This window comes from Staurois parvus, unplaced genomic scaffold (genome assembly GCF_062004578.1).
Source record: "Staurois parvus isolate SC_StPar_1 unplaced genomic scaffold, SC_StPar_1.0 ptg000714l, whole genome shotgun sequence".
NCBI lineage: Eukaryota > Metazoa > Chordata > Amphibia > Anura > Ranidae > Staurois > Staurois parvus.
This window is the reverse complement of record NW_028318510.1, coordinates 5,933,637-5,949,255: the sequence shown is the minus strand read 5'-3', so window position 1 is coordinate 5,949,255 and position 15,619 is coordinate 5,933,637. Positions and strand designations below refer to the sequence as shown.

Below are 15,619 nucleotides of genomic sequence, written 5' to 3'. Positions count from 1 at the left end.
AATGATGCTCCCCTGTAGACACTCAGCAGGTGCTTAGCAGCTGTCTGAACATCTTAGTTTATGTTATCTATGTAGGGATAAAAGTTTTACGTAGAAATATGTCAAAAGTGAACGGAATCCCTGGTAGTCACCAGGATCACCAGAACTAGTGTCCCCATTGGGAGATTTCCCTATGTTCTTGTTCTGGTGAACGCTCCCAATATAACAGTCACCAAGACATGCAGAGAAGGTGCATTTCCCAAATAGGGACACAGACAGCAAAAAAAGAAAAAGAAAACAAAAACCTCAAGGAGTTCTAATCCCTGTCTGCTATTAAAAAAAAAAAATCCAGTTTACCTACATTTATTTTTGCCTTTTGATTTTTTATACTTTTGTGCTTATTGTTATTGTATTGTTAGAACAGTGTTTATGATGAATTCTATGAATGATGAGTGATGAATCAACTCATGCAAACTCAAACAATTCATTTGGGAATATGGAAAAAATCAATACCATATCATATAACACATTTTTTTTTTTAAAGTAAGGACTATTGCAGTTGGCTGCTAAAATCAACATAATGGATTTGTATGAAAATACAATTATAGCCATCAGTGCTATTCTCTGCATTATCGAATTGCAAATGCAGGGCACTGTGGTCACCCTCATCAGAGAGCGGCCCAAAGACTGAAATCCATGACTGAATAATGCTGGGTGTCATTCAACTTGGCAAATCTGTGGCGAACAGCACCAGAGAGGAGTCAAGTACTGCAGCAAAAGTCAAATTTTTTATATTTTTAAATGCTGGACTACCCTTTCTCATTACTACATCTAAGAAGCCCAGTTGCTTAAATGTGTATTAATGTCTCACCTGATGGGAAGTCAGGAGTCGAGCGGCAGCTGGGAGTAGGAGATCTGGGTGACAAGCTGTGGGTGGGTGATGCAGGTAAGCTCTCTCCAGAAGACAGGGAGCGGTTTAAGCAGGAGAAGCTTCGACTTGTGTGAATCAGAGGAGATGGCTGCTTGGTCAGTTTTTTGAAAAAGGACCTCCTTCTGAAAAAGAAAATTATATGCTCACAATTAATCACATTCTACAGATTAATTTTGCAACTGTATGTTTTATTTCAAATGACCTTGCAAGAATTTTTTTTATTCAAATTATGTAGCAATAAAACCAAGTTTATATAGAACAACCACATTAATATGAAGAATTGTAGGATATTTTAAGAGTACACAAAAATACATGAAAAAACACAGGAAAATATGGTACAGTACAAAAAAGGCACCATTCAGCAGTAATATAGTGGATGCACCACTTTTACACACAAAAAGTGTGCCAGCCATTTAGAGCATTTTAAAATTTCCAAGCTAAAACTGCAAAATAAGCACCTTGGCCAAGCACTCTCATAAGGCCAGTAAATAACCTGGGGTGTTTGTTCTCAGCCAAAACCTACTGTTTTTAAGTCAGTGTTCGAGTCGAGGCATGATGTGAACACACATTTTTACAACAAACTTTCATAGGCACCCCCCCCTTTCCCCAAGAAAGGAAAAATGGCACTATCTAGTTTACTGATGAATCAGTTACTTTGCCAGCAGCCCAGTGATTTATAAATGCCCCCATTTACAGTAACCATATTTAGAGGTGTTATGATTGCTTCCACTTTTTTTTAACAAGTTTTTATTTTTAACAATTTTTTAACAAGTAGGTTTCCTTCATTTAGAGGTATACAAAAATATATACAACAGTGAAAAATATTAGAATGACTTCTAAAAGTTACAGTAAGTACACAAGTGTGGTGTGTAGGAAATAATGCTGGAGAATTGCACAGGCTTTAAGAGATGCTAAACTCTGGTTCAAGTAAAAAAAAAAAAATCTATTCAAGTATAAAATCCTTAATTGGAAAAAGTACCTTCTATTGCCCTCAGCCTACTTCAAATTCCTTTTTTTTTTTTACTGCTGCTGCGATCTGACTTTCTGTCAGAGGGTGGCTATGTTAATTCATCATGATCAAGATGGACTAGGAACTATAAGATTTATAATATGCATAGAGCAGCGCACATGACTGCAACTGATCATGATCCAAGCCTGGATGTTAGAGGAGTCTCATCAACCTTTCATTGACCTTCAGCTTATTCACTAAATTATTTAAACAAGTTCTAGAAATGAATATGTTACTGCATCTCAGTTTATGCTATTTTGTCCTCACCTGGGATATATACATTTAAACATCAATACAATACTAGTTCTACAGCTCAATATTATCAAAGACTTTAGGAAGTTCTCCTATAGGTGAAAAAAATCTTCTAAAGCAACTGCATAGTACTTCATATCTATGAAATGTAAACTGGCTACAACTCACCGTTCCATATTCTCTTTCTTCTTGGACTTCTTGCTGCGCCTCACCATCCGGCTTCTATAACTGTTCCTTCTTGCAGGGCCTGTTTTTATCGACGTATTCTCAAAGGAGGTTGTGGTGATTGCCACCTTGCTGCCACTCTGCCAACCAATCGTAATATATGAGACTGCATATTAGAAATAATACACACGCTATCTTCCACATTTATGACTAGAAGCTTGATAACAGCTTTTGTAATTCCTATAGAAAGCAGCAGTCCTCTAACTAGATTTCAGCTAAGCAGTGTGAACCTAGTACATCATGTACTGTATCTATGGATGCTCATCAGGCTCATGGTTTGGATGGTTGATAATGGGCAAAAACTAATCAATGCTTCAAGTCTTAATGGTATCTCTCAAATTTTTACTGTAGACTTGAAAATGCACACATAAATCTACTTAAGTTACCTGACTGTTAGGGTAACTACTCACAGGAGAGGCCATCAAAAAGATCAAATGGCTCAATTTACAAAACAGCTGGCTATTTCAGATACTCCCAGAGGAGGTACTACAGAAAGGAAAAAAGGAAACTGTATCCAATTCATTGATGCCCATGTTCCATAGTAACAGTTATGTCTGTTGGTCCATAGTAACAGATCTTACTAGATACACATAGAGCAGGATCTTCACTCAATGTGGTAACGGAAGTCATTCAGGGGAGTATATAATGCAAATCCAAAGTTTTAATTCTGGTCATTACCCTTTACAGTAACCTAATCTATTGTTACAGAACTGTTGGTGAAACCATTTTCCGTAGTTCCAACAAACTTTAACTCAAACAAATGTGCTATTGTACAGAATACAATGTCAATGAAATAGACAGCTAACAGTCAGGGACACAATTTCTTTAGAACGGCCACAATCCAACATCAATTAGACACCTTTAATCAAACTGAAACTTTGAGAGTAACTCCTATTGTCACCGTCCTTTACTCACTGCAACCAAACCTTTGTATTTTTCCAATGGGACTTTAAGGGCAACCAATTATGACCACTTATATATGAAAAGTAAAAATATTTTCTTTATTTGTACATCATAAAACATAAAAATCTAAAATGACATCATGGCTGAAAAATTGTACATCGTAATGACAAGACATTTTTAACATTACAACAAACCTATACTTTAACCTGGTTGGGGCTACAGTTGTGAGTATTCTTTTGATGCAGTACTCATAACTGTAGCCCTGACTGGGTTATATTGTATATGGGTTTGTTGTAATGCTAAAATGCCCTGTAATTAGGATGTACAATTTTTGAGCCATAATGTAATTTTAAAATGATATGTTTTATTATGTACAAAGACTGTATTTTTACTTTTTACATATAAGTGGTTATAATTGGTTGTCCTCATGAAACAGACACCTAACAGTCAATGGCTCATTTGTTTCAGGATGCCACAATCTATTACCAATAAAAATAGACCGCTAACAGACAGTGGCTCAGTTTCTTTACACAAAATCCATATATTTAGAGTGGAAAAAGCCTCAGCCTAGACTCCATCCAGGCCATGCCCCGACATGTTTCACCCACCCACGAGTTAGTCATGTTTCCCATATGAGGGTTGTGTGTAATGTGCAGCTCCTAGGACTTCATTTCCTTCTTCACTGACTTCTATGGAGCTGAGACAAACCCTTTCCCTGCCTGCACTCCCAGAGGCTGTCAGCATATACGGACCTACTACAGCCTGAAGCGGCACCCTCAATTTCCCTGTATGGGGTCTCAGTTTCTTTACAACACCACATTCCAGTACCAATTAAAATGGCAGCTATCAGTCAAGGGCTCAGTTTCTTTAGGTCACCAAAATTCAATGTCAATGCAATAGACAGCTGACCACCAGGGGCTAAATTTATTTTTATATGAATACAAAACAAGGTCAATAAAATATATAGCTAACAGTCAGTTGCTCCATTTCTTTAGGGAATCTGGGCTTCCATATTTTAACTATGTTTTAATAGGCAAATGCAAAACAAAATAACCTTTAAGAACAAGATGCAAATGCTGAAATAATACCATTACTAACACACCTTATTGTTAGAAAGTCAAGATTTACCTTAAGGAGGAGTTCTATAACCTCAGTGTGCACAAGCCCATGTACTGGCTCATCATTTATATGAGTGATAAGATCTCCAGCTTTAAGACCAGCCTGGTAGGCAGGGCTTCCTTCTTCAACACTCTGCATGAAAAGCAAACACATGTAAATAAAATCAATAGCAGGCAAAGCACATTTCTTAGCAGAGAGACAAAAACACAAGCACATGAAGAGTAAGAAGATTTACCCAGACAATATGGTGCACAGTGTAGATATCGCTGTCACCTACAAACACTCTGATCGCCTGGAGAGTGAAACCAAACTTTTTGCCAGAACTCTGTATAACGATTGGCTGCCTTGGACTGAAGGAAGAGATAGAAGAATCGCGACTGGGGGAGGAGTCTCTTGATGACGGATCTGATGACATAGAGAGCGGAGAAACGGGACTTCCCAATGGAGACACGCTGTACACATCTGGAAGAAAAACTCTAAACCTTTAACCCATGGCACACTGCATGTACTAGGTAATAATACACAACCAAGCAGTGGAGAAGAAGATGGCTGGATTAAGCTTCATATCAAGAGAATTAAATCATGCAGGTGATGTACTGTACGATGAGGTAAGATGTGAACTTGAAAATAATGCACAGCACTTCAAACATTGCAGGAAGATTTTTGGAAGCACAGCAGGCTTATACAAAAAAAAATGTGTATGACAACTACATGAAGGTGTACCTAGTTAGCATATGACAAGAGCTGCCATACCTTCACAATGAATATTAAAATGGATACAAATTATGCTACTATTTATTCTATAAAAACTGTATCATCTAGTGACCCAATACTACCAGTTTTAGGGTGATAGAATGCCCAAGCACAGCCCTGCAGCTTATGAAATGTCACTATCTTGTTACATACAAATCACAGCCATTACATTGAACCTTGACATTTCTCTTATCACGCCTTCCTAAAATACAACAATGGTAACTCTGTGCCAAGACATATGACAAGCCAGCAGGAGTAACAATGCTGATAAAAGACTGACAAGACAAAGCAGAACCTGGTCTGAAGAAATACAAAAATGGTATGTTTTCCACAAAATTTAGTAATCCTTCAATGAAACAATTAGCAATGTTTCTAAAGCTGACTTTTTTTTTATTTTTTTTCTCATAAAACATCTACTATGTTACTTTGGATCTATTGCCAGACATACAAGGTGTGTCCAGAATATATTGAGAATGAAGTTCCTAATTTCGAGAAAGGCTCTGTAAAGGGAGAAGCTGGCCGAGGTTACTTGAGGTGGGGTGCCAGGTATACGTTAGAACACTTATCAGTTGCATTCCAGCCCTGTCAGTTTGGACATTCTTTTTTGTGACACCCTGTTCAAGTGCCTCGTATTAAGAAAAATGAAAGTGAGTTTGGAACAGCAGTACATAATAAAATTTTGTGTGAAATTGGGTAAAAGTGCATTGCAAATAGTGAGGAAAGTTAATGGAGAAGCTGCGCTATCATCTGCGCACGTATATTGATAGCATAAGGCCTTCAAGAAAGGATTAGGTGTTGAAGATGAAAAATGATCAGGGAGCCCCTCTTTGTCAAAAATAGAACAGAATGTGGGTGCAGCGAGGTTTGTTCTCAACCGTGACCGACAGTTCACTATCAGAATGATTACAGAGGAAACGGGAATTACCAAGTCAATTGTTCATGAAATCATGACTCGGGATTTGAACATAAGAAAATTATGTGAAAAACTTTTTCCAAAGAAATTGTCACCAGATCAGAAGGAACACCATCAACTTGTCTGCCAAGACCTGTTGGCCCATTTGGAAAGAGAGCCTGATTTTTTTGAGTCAAGTGATCACAGGAGATGAATTCTGGGTGCTTGGGTACAATCCCAAGACAAAGAAACAAAGTTCAGAATGGCACACACCCACGTCACCTCGCCCCAAGAAAGCTTGTATGAGCAAATCAAAAGTCAAATCAATGGTTATTGTTTTTTTTTATTCACATGGAATTGTCCTTAAGGAATTTGTACCTACTGGTCAAACTGTGAATCAAATATTTTACCTGGAAGTTCTTGGTTGTTTGAGACAGTTTTTCATGTGCTTCCTGAGACCTGCTCAACTTGGATCCTTCACCATGACAACGCACTGAGTAACAGTGCTTTGGCTGTCAGAGAGTTTTTGGCTGAAAAACACATCAAGGTGCTTCCCCATCCACCCCACAACTTTGACTTGGCTCCTTGCGACCTTTTCATATTCCCAAAGATGAAGAAAGGTTTGAAAGGACACCATTTTGGTAGTGTGGACAAAGTCCAAAGAGCCACTATGCAGGCTCTGAACGCCATCCCACTTGAAGACTTCTAGGGATGCTATCAAGAATGTAAAAATCGCTGGGAGCATTGTGTACACTCACAAGGTGCATACTTTAAAGGAGACAATGTTCAATTGGAAAATTTTTCAATAAAATGATTTTTAAAATATCATTCTCATTAGTTTCTGGACACACCTTGTATTGTACCTAAAATAAAATTACTCAACAAGGTGCTACACTAACTGATAAATCTAAGCAGTCAATAAAATTGCACTGCCTGTTACAGTATTAAAAACGTTAGGTATCAGTAAATGTGAAAGCAGATTCAATTTAGCATCACAGAGAAGGTGCTTTATCTTCCAAACCGAACTAAAGCAAAAGCTGAGAAGACTGAGCCTTGCACTCCTCCTTTTACACGTCAGTGCCTCTGTGCGTCTTCATTGTAGTAGCCATCGGCTGACAGCAGGCAGCAACACTTGAGGGCAAATGTGAAATGTCACTTCCGTCAAGCTTATTAGAGACACCCAGAAATCACAAGATCCATTACCTTCACTTGTTATGACAAGAGCACAAGTATGTCCCATGAGGGGGCAAGAAAAGTAGCTAGCATTTCTGCCAAAGAAAGGTTATCTTTACCAGTTCACACATGTTCCAAATTTGAAATATTTACTGTGGAAAAAAAAATCTATTCCTCACAGTGTATTCTCTGAGAAAATTAACTTGTTTCCTAAAGAATATGTTCTACTGTAGGCAACAAGCGAAGCAAATGCAAAACAAACTACCAAATAAATTGTATTATAACTGTAATGGGAATGTACTACCTGCTTAATTGCTGATCCCTCAAAATTAGCTAAGAGCCAATTAATATGTCTTTATGGCACACAGATTCTGTGCTGTAAGTTTTTCTGTTTGATAATGAACTGTTTTGGGGCTCTCACATGATGACCCTTTTATTCTCTTAATGGGAGAGCAATTTGAAATGAAGGTACGACTATTAAAGAGCTTTACTATAAAAAGAGTGTAGGTGGTAGCATATGTTCTAGAGTACTAGGCTCTGGAAATGTACACAAACACCTGAGGGTTATGTGAAGTTTTTTCTGTCCTTTCTTGGAAATATTTTCAGGCATACAATGATCTGCAACAAGGATACCCATACAGTTTAACAAGCAACTACAGTTTAGAATGTGCTTTGACAACTTCGGCCAGGGTGGCTAGATAATCAATGAAGAGTGATGAAGCCCCCCCCACCACCTACAAGAAGTGCATAGAAACAACCTTCGCAATAAAACAAAGTATAAATTCAATGTTTTTCCTTTATCTGGGCATGTACATACAGTATATGATTTTTACTAATATTTTACAAAGCTAGTGTAATGCCTCCCTCACTATTTTATAAAAAGAAAGCAATATCCGCTCACCCAATTCTCATGGGATTTGATATGAATTCTGTGCAGATGCAATATCTACATCCCTTATCATAGAACCAGGCAAGACTGAAACATCATATTCAAAAATACTATCAAAACTCCATTTTTTCATCATCATTAAAGTCCTATCAACATAGAGGAAGACCCAGTTGGGTGAAATGCGTTGCTGTTTACAGTTTAATGGATTGTTTTATTTCAGTTTCTTTTGCTGTTAGGAATTTAATGACATAATAAAATAAAAACTTTTAATACAATTTTTGGATGTGATCATCTAATAGTGCCTGGACCTTTTTCTGTTTTCCTATAAAATGTGTGGACAATATCCAACCAATTCCCCTAATGTATGTGTGGTTACAGACATTTTGAAAGAAAGGTGTGTAATGGAAAGCTTGCAGCAATAATGGCTGACAAATGGTGGAAAGACATGCAAAGTCAACAGATATCATGCTGAGGATGTATGATTCTACCTCCAGGTATCATGAGGGACAGAGCACTTGCAGAAATGGATTTAGTGACTTTCCCCAATATTCTCTGCTTCTCTGTGTTTTCTAAGTGCTGGCGAGCCATATGAGAAGAGCTGTCATTGGAGGGCTTTGAGGAATTATCTGAACTGTCCACACTCTCGCTCCTTCCATTTATGTGTTCTAAGTGCTCTGAGAAACTACTCACTGTGTAAGGAAGAAAGGACAGACATATTAAACCAACCGCAGCTTGACAGGATGGAAATGTTTTATCGTTTTTGCGCTAGAGGCGTGTAAGATTTATAGCAAAAAAATGTACAGCTAGGATCTGCGTCACAAGCCACAAAGTCTCACATTGGTTCTCTTACCAGGTATGGAGACATTAAAAGTGTACCAGTTACAGCTCAGAGGCAAAACTAAAAGTCTCAAGGCAAAACATAAAGGTTGAATACCATTCATGTAGATCTTATAACCCTGCATATACCTCTATTTGGCAGTCTGGAAATAATATATACTGTATATACATGAAATGAGCATCTATGTCTTCAGCATCTCTATGGCAAACAGAGTCATCAATGCAACCTATACTAAAAGCGCTGTCTACAAATGACTGAGCAGAAGTTGTACTCTTGGGTAAGAAAGAGATCCTTTTATTCTATCTTCCTGCCTTTTTTCTTCATAAATCGCCACACGGCAGTTGACCAAGGCTTTAAAGCAGGAAAGTCACAGCCCTTTGATTTTGGTCTCCAAGCTCCTTGATGAGATACTGGAAGACCAAAACAAACACGTTCTGAGGCTCACATAATGGCCTGAAAATGCCAGAACTGATTTCATGACAGCAGTGTTGTTGGTGGAAGTGCTGTATATAGGTAAGAAGCTTTTAAGAAGATTCAAAAAATTATTTACTAATCAAAAACTGTGTGCAGTGAGGCCAATATATGAAAACGAGATATAGGGTTTACATACACGGTGAAATCACAGTTCACTAGCAAATTGTGATATTACATAGTTTCACTTTAAAAGAAACCAGCAGTTAGAAAGATATAGATGCTGTTTCTGGCATTTTTTTATGTTTGGATACACGGAGGCAGAACATTAAAGATTGAACTATAGGCAAACTTTTTTTTTTCATTTTAGATAGAGTAAGGGAGAGTTATAATGTCTGTCCGTTTATTTTTTTGCCATCTGTGTCCCACTGGGGAGATTTACCTTCTCTTCCTGCCCCATAGCCAAAACAAATGAAAAAAATCTCTGTAACTTAAGGAAATTTCTTTGGGACTCCCGTGTCACCAGAACAGTGTCATCATTGCAAGATTTCCTCTCTATTACTTTTCTGGGGACAACACAAAATGTGGAGTTAATTTTACTCTCACTTTCAATAATAATGGTAAACAGGATAAATAGAGAGAGTGAATCTCCCTAACAGGTGCCCAACTAAAAAAAAAAAAGTTTTGCCTTTAGTTATACTTTCATTCATGCTAGTAAGTCAGATTGCCTGATCTGCACAGTTGTTCTGGGTCAGTGCCTCTGTAAGCATCAAAACTAGAGATGAGCGAATTATTCAAAAATTTGATTCGGCTGATTCGCCGAATTTGAGGAAGAAATTCGATTCGATGCGAATTTATTCGCTGCGAATTTAACTTATAAAAAGGGTTTCTAGGCTTCAGAGAGCCTTTATATTAGTGCAGAACACTGTACCTTTAATTTAAATGCCCTTGGAGATGAGGAAGGAGAAGGAGAAGGAGAAGGATGAGAAGAAGGAGAAGGATGAGGAGAAGGAGAAGGAGAAGGATGAGAAGAAGGAGAAGGATGAGAAGAAGGAGAAGGAGAAGGATGAGAAGAAGGAGAAGGATGAGAAGAAGGAGAAGGATGAGAAGAAGGAGAAGGAGAAGGATGAGAAGAAGGAGAAGGATGAGAAGAAGAAGAAGGATGAGAAGAAGGATGAGAAGAAGGAGAAGGATGAGAAGAAGGATGAGAAGAAGGAGAAGGATGAGAAGAAGAAGGATGAGAAGAAGGAGAAGGATGAGAAGAAGAAGAAGGATGAGAAGAAGAAGAAGAAGGATGAGAAGAAGAAGAAGAAGGATGAGAAGAAGAATAAGAAGGATGAGAAGAAGAAGAAGAAGGATGAGAAGAAGAAGAAGGATGAGAAGAAGAAGAAGGATGAGAAGAAGAAGAAGAAGGATGAGAAGAAGAAGAAGGATGAGAAGAAGAAGAAGGATGAGAAGAAGAAGAAGGATGAGAAGAAGGAGAAGGATGAGAAGAAGGAGAAGGATGAGAAGAAGAAGAAGGATGAGAAGAAGAAGAAGGATGAGAAGAAGGAGAAGGATGAGAAGAAGAAGAAGGATGAGAAGAAGGAGAATTCCAAGCCGGCAAAAAGTGTATCTGCAGAGCTCCGCTATTTCTTAGCGGAGCTCTGCAGATACACTTAGCGGAGCTCTGCAGATACACTTTTTGCCGGCTTGGAATTCTTCTTATTTTCATCCTACTTCTTCTTCTTCTTCTTCTTCATCCTCATCCTCAGAAGAAGAAGAAGAGGATGAGGATGAAGAAGAAGAAGAAGTAGGATGAAAATAAGAAGAATTCCAAGCCGGCAAAAAGTGTATCTGCAGAGCTCCTCTATTTCTGACAGATACACTTTTTCCCGGCTTGGAATTCTTCTTATTTTCATCCTACTTCTTCTTCTTCTTCATCCTCATCCTCTTCTTCTTCTGAGGATGAGGATGAAGAAGAAGAAGAAGTAGGATGAAAATAAGAAGAATTCCAAGCCGGCAAAAAGTGTATCTGCAGAGCTCTGCTAAGTGTATCTGCAGAGCTCCGCTATTTCTGACAGTTCTCTGACATTCACATTTTACAATTTTCCTGAAATTCGAAACGAATTCCACTTCGCCTGGTTCGATTCACTCATCTCTAATCAAAACCATTAGAACAGTATGAGAACTAGTGTATTTAGGAGAAGGGGGTCCATGGTGGAAGCCTCCATATTCTTTCACCGCAGGCTTTTTCTTTTTTAGTCTACCCAAATGTGGTATTTTAGTTATACAGCCCTTGGCTTCTTGTATGTCTTAAACGCTCCAACAGTGAGATGTACTGGCTAATCCTCTATGTTCCTGTCCATCTGCAATTTTTTTTTTACGGTTACAGTGCTTCCTAATGCACTTTCCACAAGATAAAATAAAGAACAAATCCAATGGGGAGAGTAATAACCTCTAATAATAACCACATGCAGACCCGGGAGCTGAAGGCAGAGATCTCCCCAACTGAGTCCATAAAAGATATAAGAAACTGGTAAGGTATCAAACGGTTTAACATCTACCAAAAACTAAAAATTGAGCTTTGGATGGACCATCCCTTTAAGAATCAATACATTAAAAGCTCTGAGTTTGCAAACTATAAGGACATGAAAACACAAACTTTCTGCATGAATATTTCAGACATCACTCTAATACACTCAGATGTCATTCCTCCCTCTGTTAAACTAGCATTAGAAAATTTGCTGCCCTGTAGGATTACCGTAAACTGGCCATAGATGGATCAGAATTCAGCTGCTTCAACAGGGACCGGTCGAATTTCAATCCATGTGTAGTTATTGCCATTTGACAAGAGCTGATAATTCAGCTGGCTTCTGTCAAACAATATATTGAAAAACTTATCTCAGTCGGAGGCTGCAGCCACTTAATAGTGTATTCTGAGAGAGGAGTCTCCCACTGTCAGAATACAATGTCCTGGCAGGGATTCCTCCATCTACCTCATTTCTGTGGATGGAGGAATTTGTTGATTTTTTTCATTCAGCCTGCTGCTTAAACAAAAAAAAAAAAAAAAACTATGTCCAGATTTACCCTTCACTTACAGAGTGTGTTAAGGATGGTTTTTTGAACCTGGATTTTAGAATTTATCAGTACTGACATAATGGTGGTAACATCAGTATGGGTAGATTTAGTTCTCTGTGTTTTAGAACAGTGTAAAAAATGTTGCCTATGATGGGGCAGAATCCAGAACCAGGAAAGAAAAGTTAACTTTTTTCAGTTTATAAAAAGTAGTACATCTAACACATATTGCTAGGGACAGTAACCAAAACATTCCTACATTGGAATTATAGAGGGTAAGTTACAGCATCATACACTTGGTTTCTTTACAACCAGCAGGAAGTGTCAGAGCTGGATACAAATTGCACCGACATACAATCACAGTTTACTTCTCACAAAAATATGAAATCATTTATTTTAAAGTGACATTGTTTTGATATGAACAAAAATTAAAATGTACTGTATGAATAGTATTTAATCCTCCAGCTGCAGAAGTTCGGAACTTACACAAGTTAAAAACTACTAACCAGTGAGTATTTGTACTTGTACTTGCATATAAAAATTTAACACTTTGCAATCCGTTTTTGATCTCAAAAATGAAGAAATGACAAAACCATGGAATGATCTCAGTGCTGGTGACAATAGGTTGCTTTCCAATCTGATCTTTGTTTTTTATGACTGAAAGGGGCTGTAAATGACCGAACAAATGTACAGTTGTGTTCAAAATAATAGCAGTGTGTTGAAAAAAGTGAATAAAGCTCAAAATCCTTCTAATAGCTTTTATTTTCATACACACAAATGCATTGGAAACACTACACATTCTATTCCAAATCAAAACATGAAGAAAAATATATCAAATTTGTGTTGTTCCTCTAAAAAAATTGAAGAAAAGTGAATATTAGACTGAAAAATGTTTGAAGATTTTGCTTTCCTTTGAATCACTTAATATTTAGTTGTATGCGCACTGTTTCTGAGAACTGCTGTACATCTGTGTTGCATGGAGTCAACCAACTTCTGGCACCTGTGAACAGGTATTCCAGCCCAGGATGATTGGACTACATTCCACAGTTCTCTATTTCTTGGTTTTGCCTCAGAAACTGCATTTTTGATGTCACCCCACAAGTTTTCTATTGGATTAAGTCCGGGGATTGGGCTGGCCACTCCATAACGTCAATCTTGTTGGTCTGGAACCAAGATGTTGCACGTTTACTGGTGTGTTTGGGGTCGTTGTCTTGTTGGAACATCCATTTCAAGGGCATTTCCTCTTCAGCATAAGGCAGCATGACCTCTTCAAGTATTCTGATGTATTCACACTGATCCATGATACCTGCTATGCAATAAATAGGCCCAACACCGTAGTATGAGAAACATCCCCATATCATGATGCTTGTGCAACCATCCTTCACTGTATTCACAGTGTACTGTGGCTTGAATTCAGTGTTTGGGGGTCGTCTGACAAACTGTCTCCGGCCACTAGACCCAAAAAAGAACAATCTTACTTTCATCAGTCAATAAAATGTTGCGCCATTTCTCTTTAGGCCAGTCAATGTGCTCTTTGGCAAATTGTAACCTCTTCAGCACATGTCTTTTTTTCAACAGTGGGACTTTGCGGGGGTTTCTTGCAGATAGCTTGACTTCACATAGGCGTCTTCTAATTGTAACAGTACTCACAGGTAACTTTACACCTTCTTTGATCTTCCTGGAGCTGATTGTTGGCTGAGTTCTTGCCATTTTGGCTATTCTTCTATCCCTTCGAATGGTAGTTTTTCGCTTTCTTCCACGTCTTTCAGGTTTTGGTTGCTATTTTAAAGCATTTGCGATCATTTTAGCTGAGCAGCCTATCATTTTCTACACTTCTTTATATGTTTTCCCCTCTCCAATCAACTCTTTAATCAAGGTACGCTGTTCTTCTGAACAATGTCTGGAACGACCCATTTTCCTCAGAATTTCAGAGAGAAATGCACTGTAACCAGCATGTACAACATTTGCCGCCTTCCTTCCTTAAATAAAGGCAATAATTGCCACCTGTTTTTCAAAGAATGAATGACCTCACTAATAGAACTCCACACTGCTATTATTTTGAACATGCCCCTTTCAATTAGTGTTTCAATTACACAGAATCAGCAGCATGCATGTCATGACTGTTGGGTCTGTTGGATTTCTATTACTCTACTACACCTGCTAGTAAATTATTTGCCATGTAGAAATATCATTTCTACCAAAAACAGTGATTGATCAGGTTATTGATGTCTGACTGCTATTATTTTGAACACAACTGTATATGTGTGTGGCCAGCATCAGGTTTATATACAATTTCCAATTATTTTTTATTACCGGTACTTATATAGCACCGTCAATTTACATAGTGATTTATATACAGTATATACTGTACATTGACATTAGTCCCTAGCCCTCAAGGAGCTTACAGTCTAAGGTCCCTAACTCATATTCATACATACACATACTAGGAAAGGTGCCTATTAACCTATCGGCATGTCTTTGGAGTGTGGAAGGAAACCAGACTACTTTGAAGAAACCCATGCAGGCACAGGTTAAAAAAAATGCAAACTTCAGGAAGGTAGTGCCCTGGTTGGGATTCAAACTGACAACCCTAGTGACACCAGGTGGAAGTGCTAACCACTTAGCCGATGTGCTGCACAATTATATGAATTTCCGTAGAAACCCTTGCTAAGGACATCTAAAATTTGTATTAGAATGCACAAATGGGGAAAAACATGCTCATTCACAAGTTACTATATTTACAAATTGCAATAACATCTCTCAGAGGTCAGAAAAATTAGAAGTCATAGGATGAATATGTAATAAGCTGGCCCCTGGCTCACTGAACTAGGAAGTGGCTGCGGCCCAGGTGCCTCCTGCGGGACACGGATCAGGGTAATCGCCGGACATGGGGCAGGAGGGATCCCAACCTTGGGTGGATCGGTGACTGGAGATAAGAATTGAGCAGATTTGCTTCAAAGAGTCATTTCATTCAATGCTGGTTTGCTACTTGCTTCTGGTGAGTGCATAATGGTGGAGGAGTAACACGGAGGTCACAGAAGTCACTATTGTTGTTTGCTCTTTATTTGATCACAGTTTGGGACTAATATCCGATCAAGTTTTATTTTTGGGACATATCACAGTGCAATATTTATGTCCCTGTCACTCATATGTTGGACATTATTCATTTGTATTGTTTGGCAACACGT

General features: G+C 38.2%; 1 protein-coding gene across 7 annotated transcripts in view; it reads right to left on the bottom strand.

Annotated features, from left to right (window-relative positions):
- MAST4 (microtubule associated serine/threonine kinase family member 4) overlaps nucleotides 1–15,619 on the bottom strand; it is a 749,251-nt gene that overhangs the window by 8,046 nt on the left and 725,586 nt on the right. For 5 of the 7 annotated variants that reach the window (XM_089653475.1, XM_089653479.1, XM_089653477.1 and 2 more), the window contains 5 exons: nucleotides 8,614–8,814; nucleotides 4,654–4,880; nucleotides 4,428–4,550; nucleotides 2,340–2,476; nucleotides 851–1,032 (listed from right to left, as the gene is read on the bottom strand). In XM_089653475.1, coding sequence (XP_089509601.1) covers nucleotides 851–1,032; nucleotides 2,340–2,476; nucleotides 4,428–4,550; nucleotides 4,654–4,880; nucleotides 8,614–8,814 — 870 coding nt within the window. The remainder of the gene's footprint in view (nucleotides 1–850; nucleotides 1,033–2,339; nucleotides 2,477–4,427; nucleotides 4,551–4,653; nucleotides 4,881–8,613; nucleotides 8,815–15,619) is intronic. The other 2 variants (XM_089653476.1, XM_089653481.1) reach the window with 1 other exon arrangement.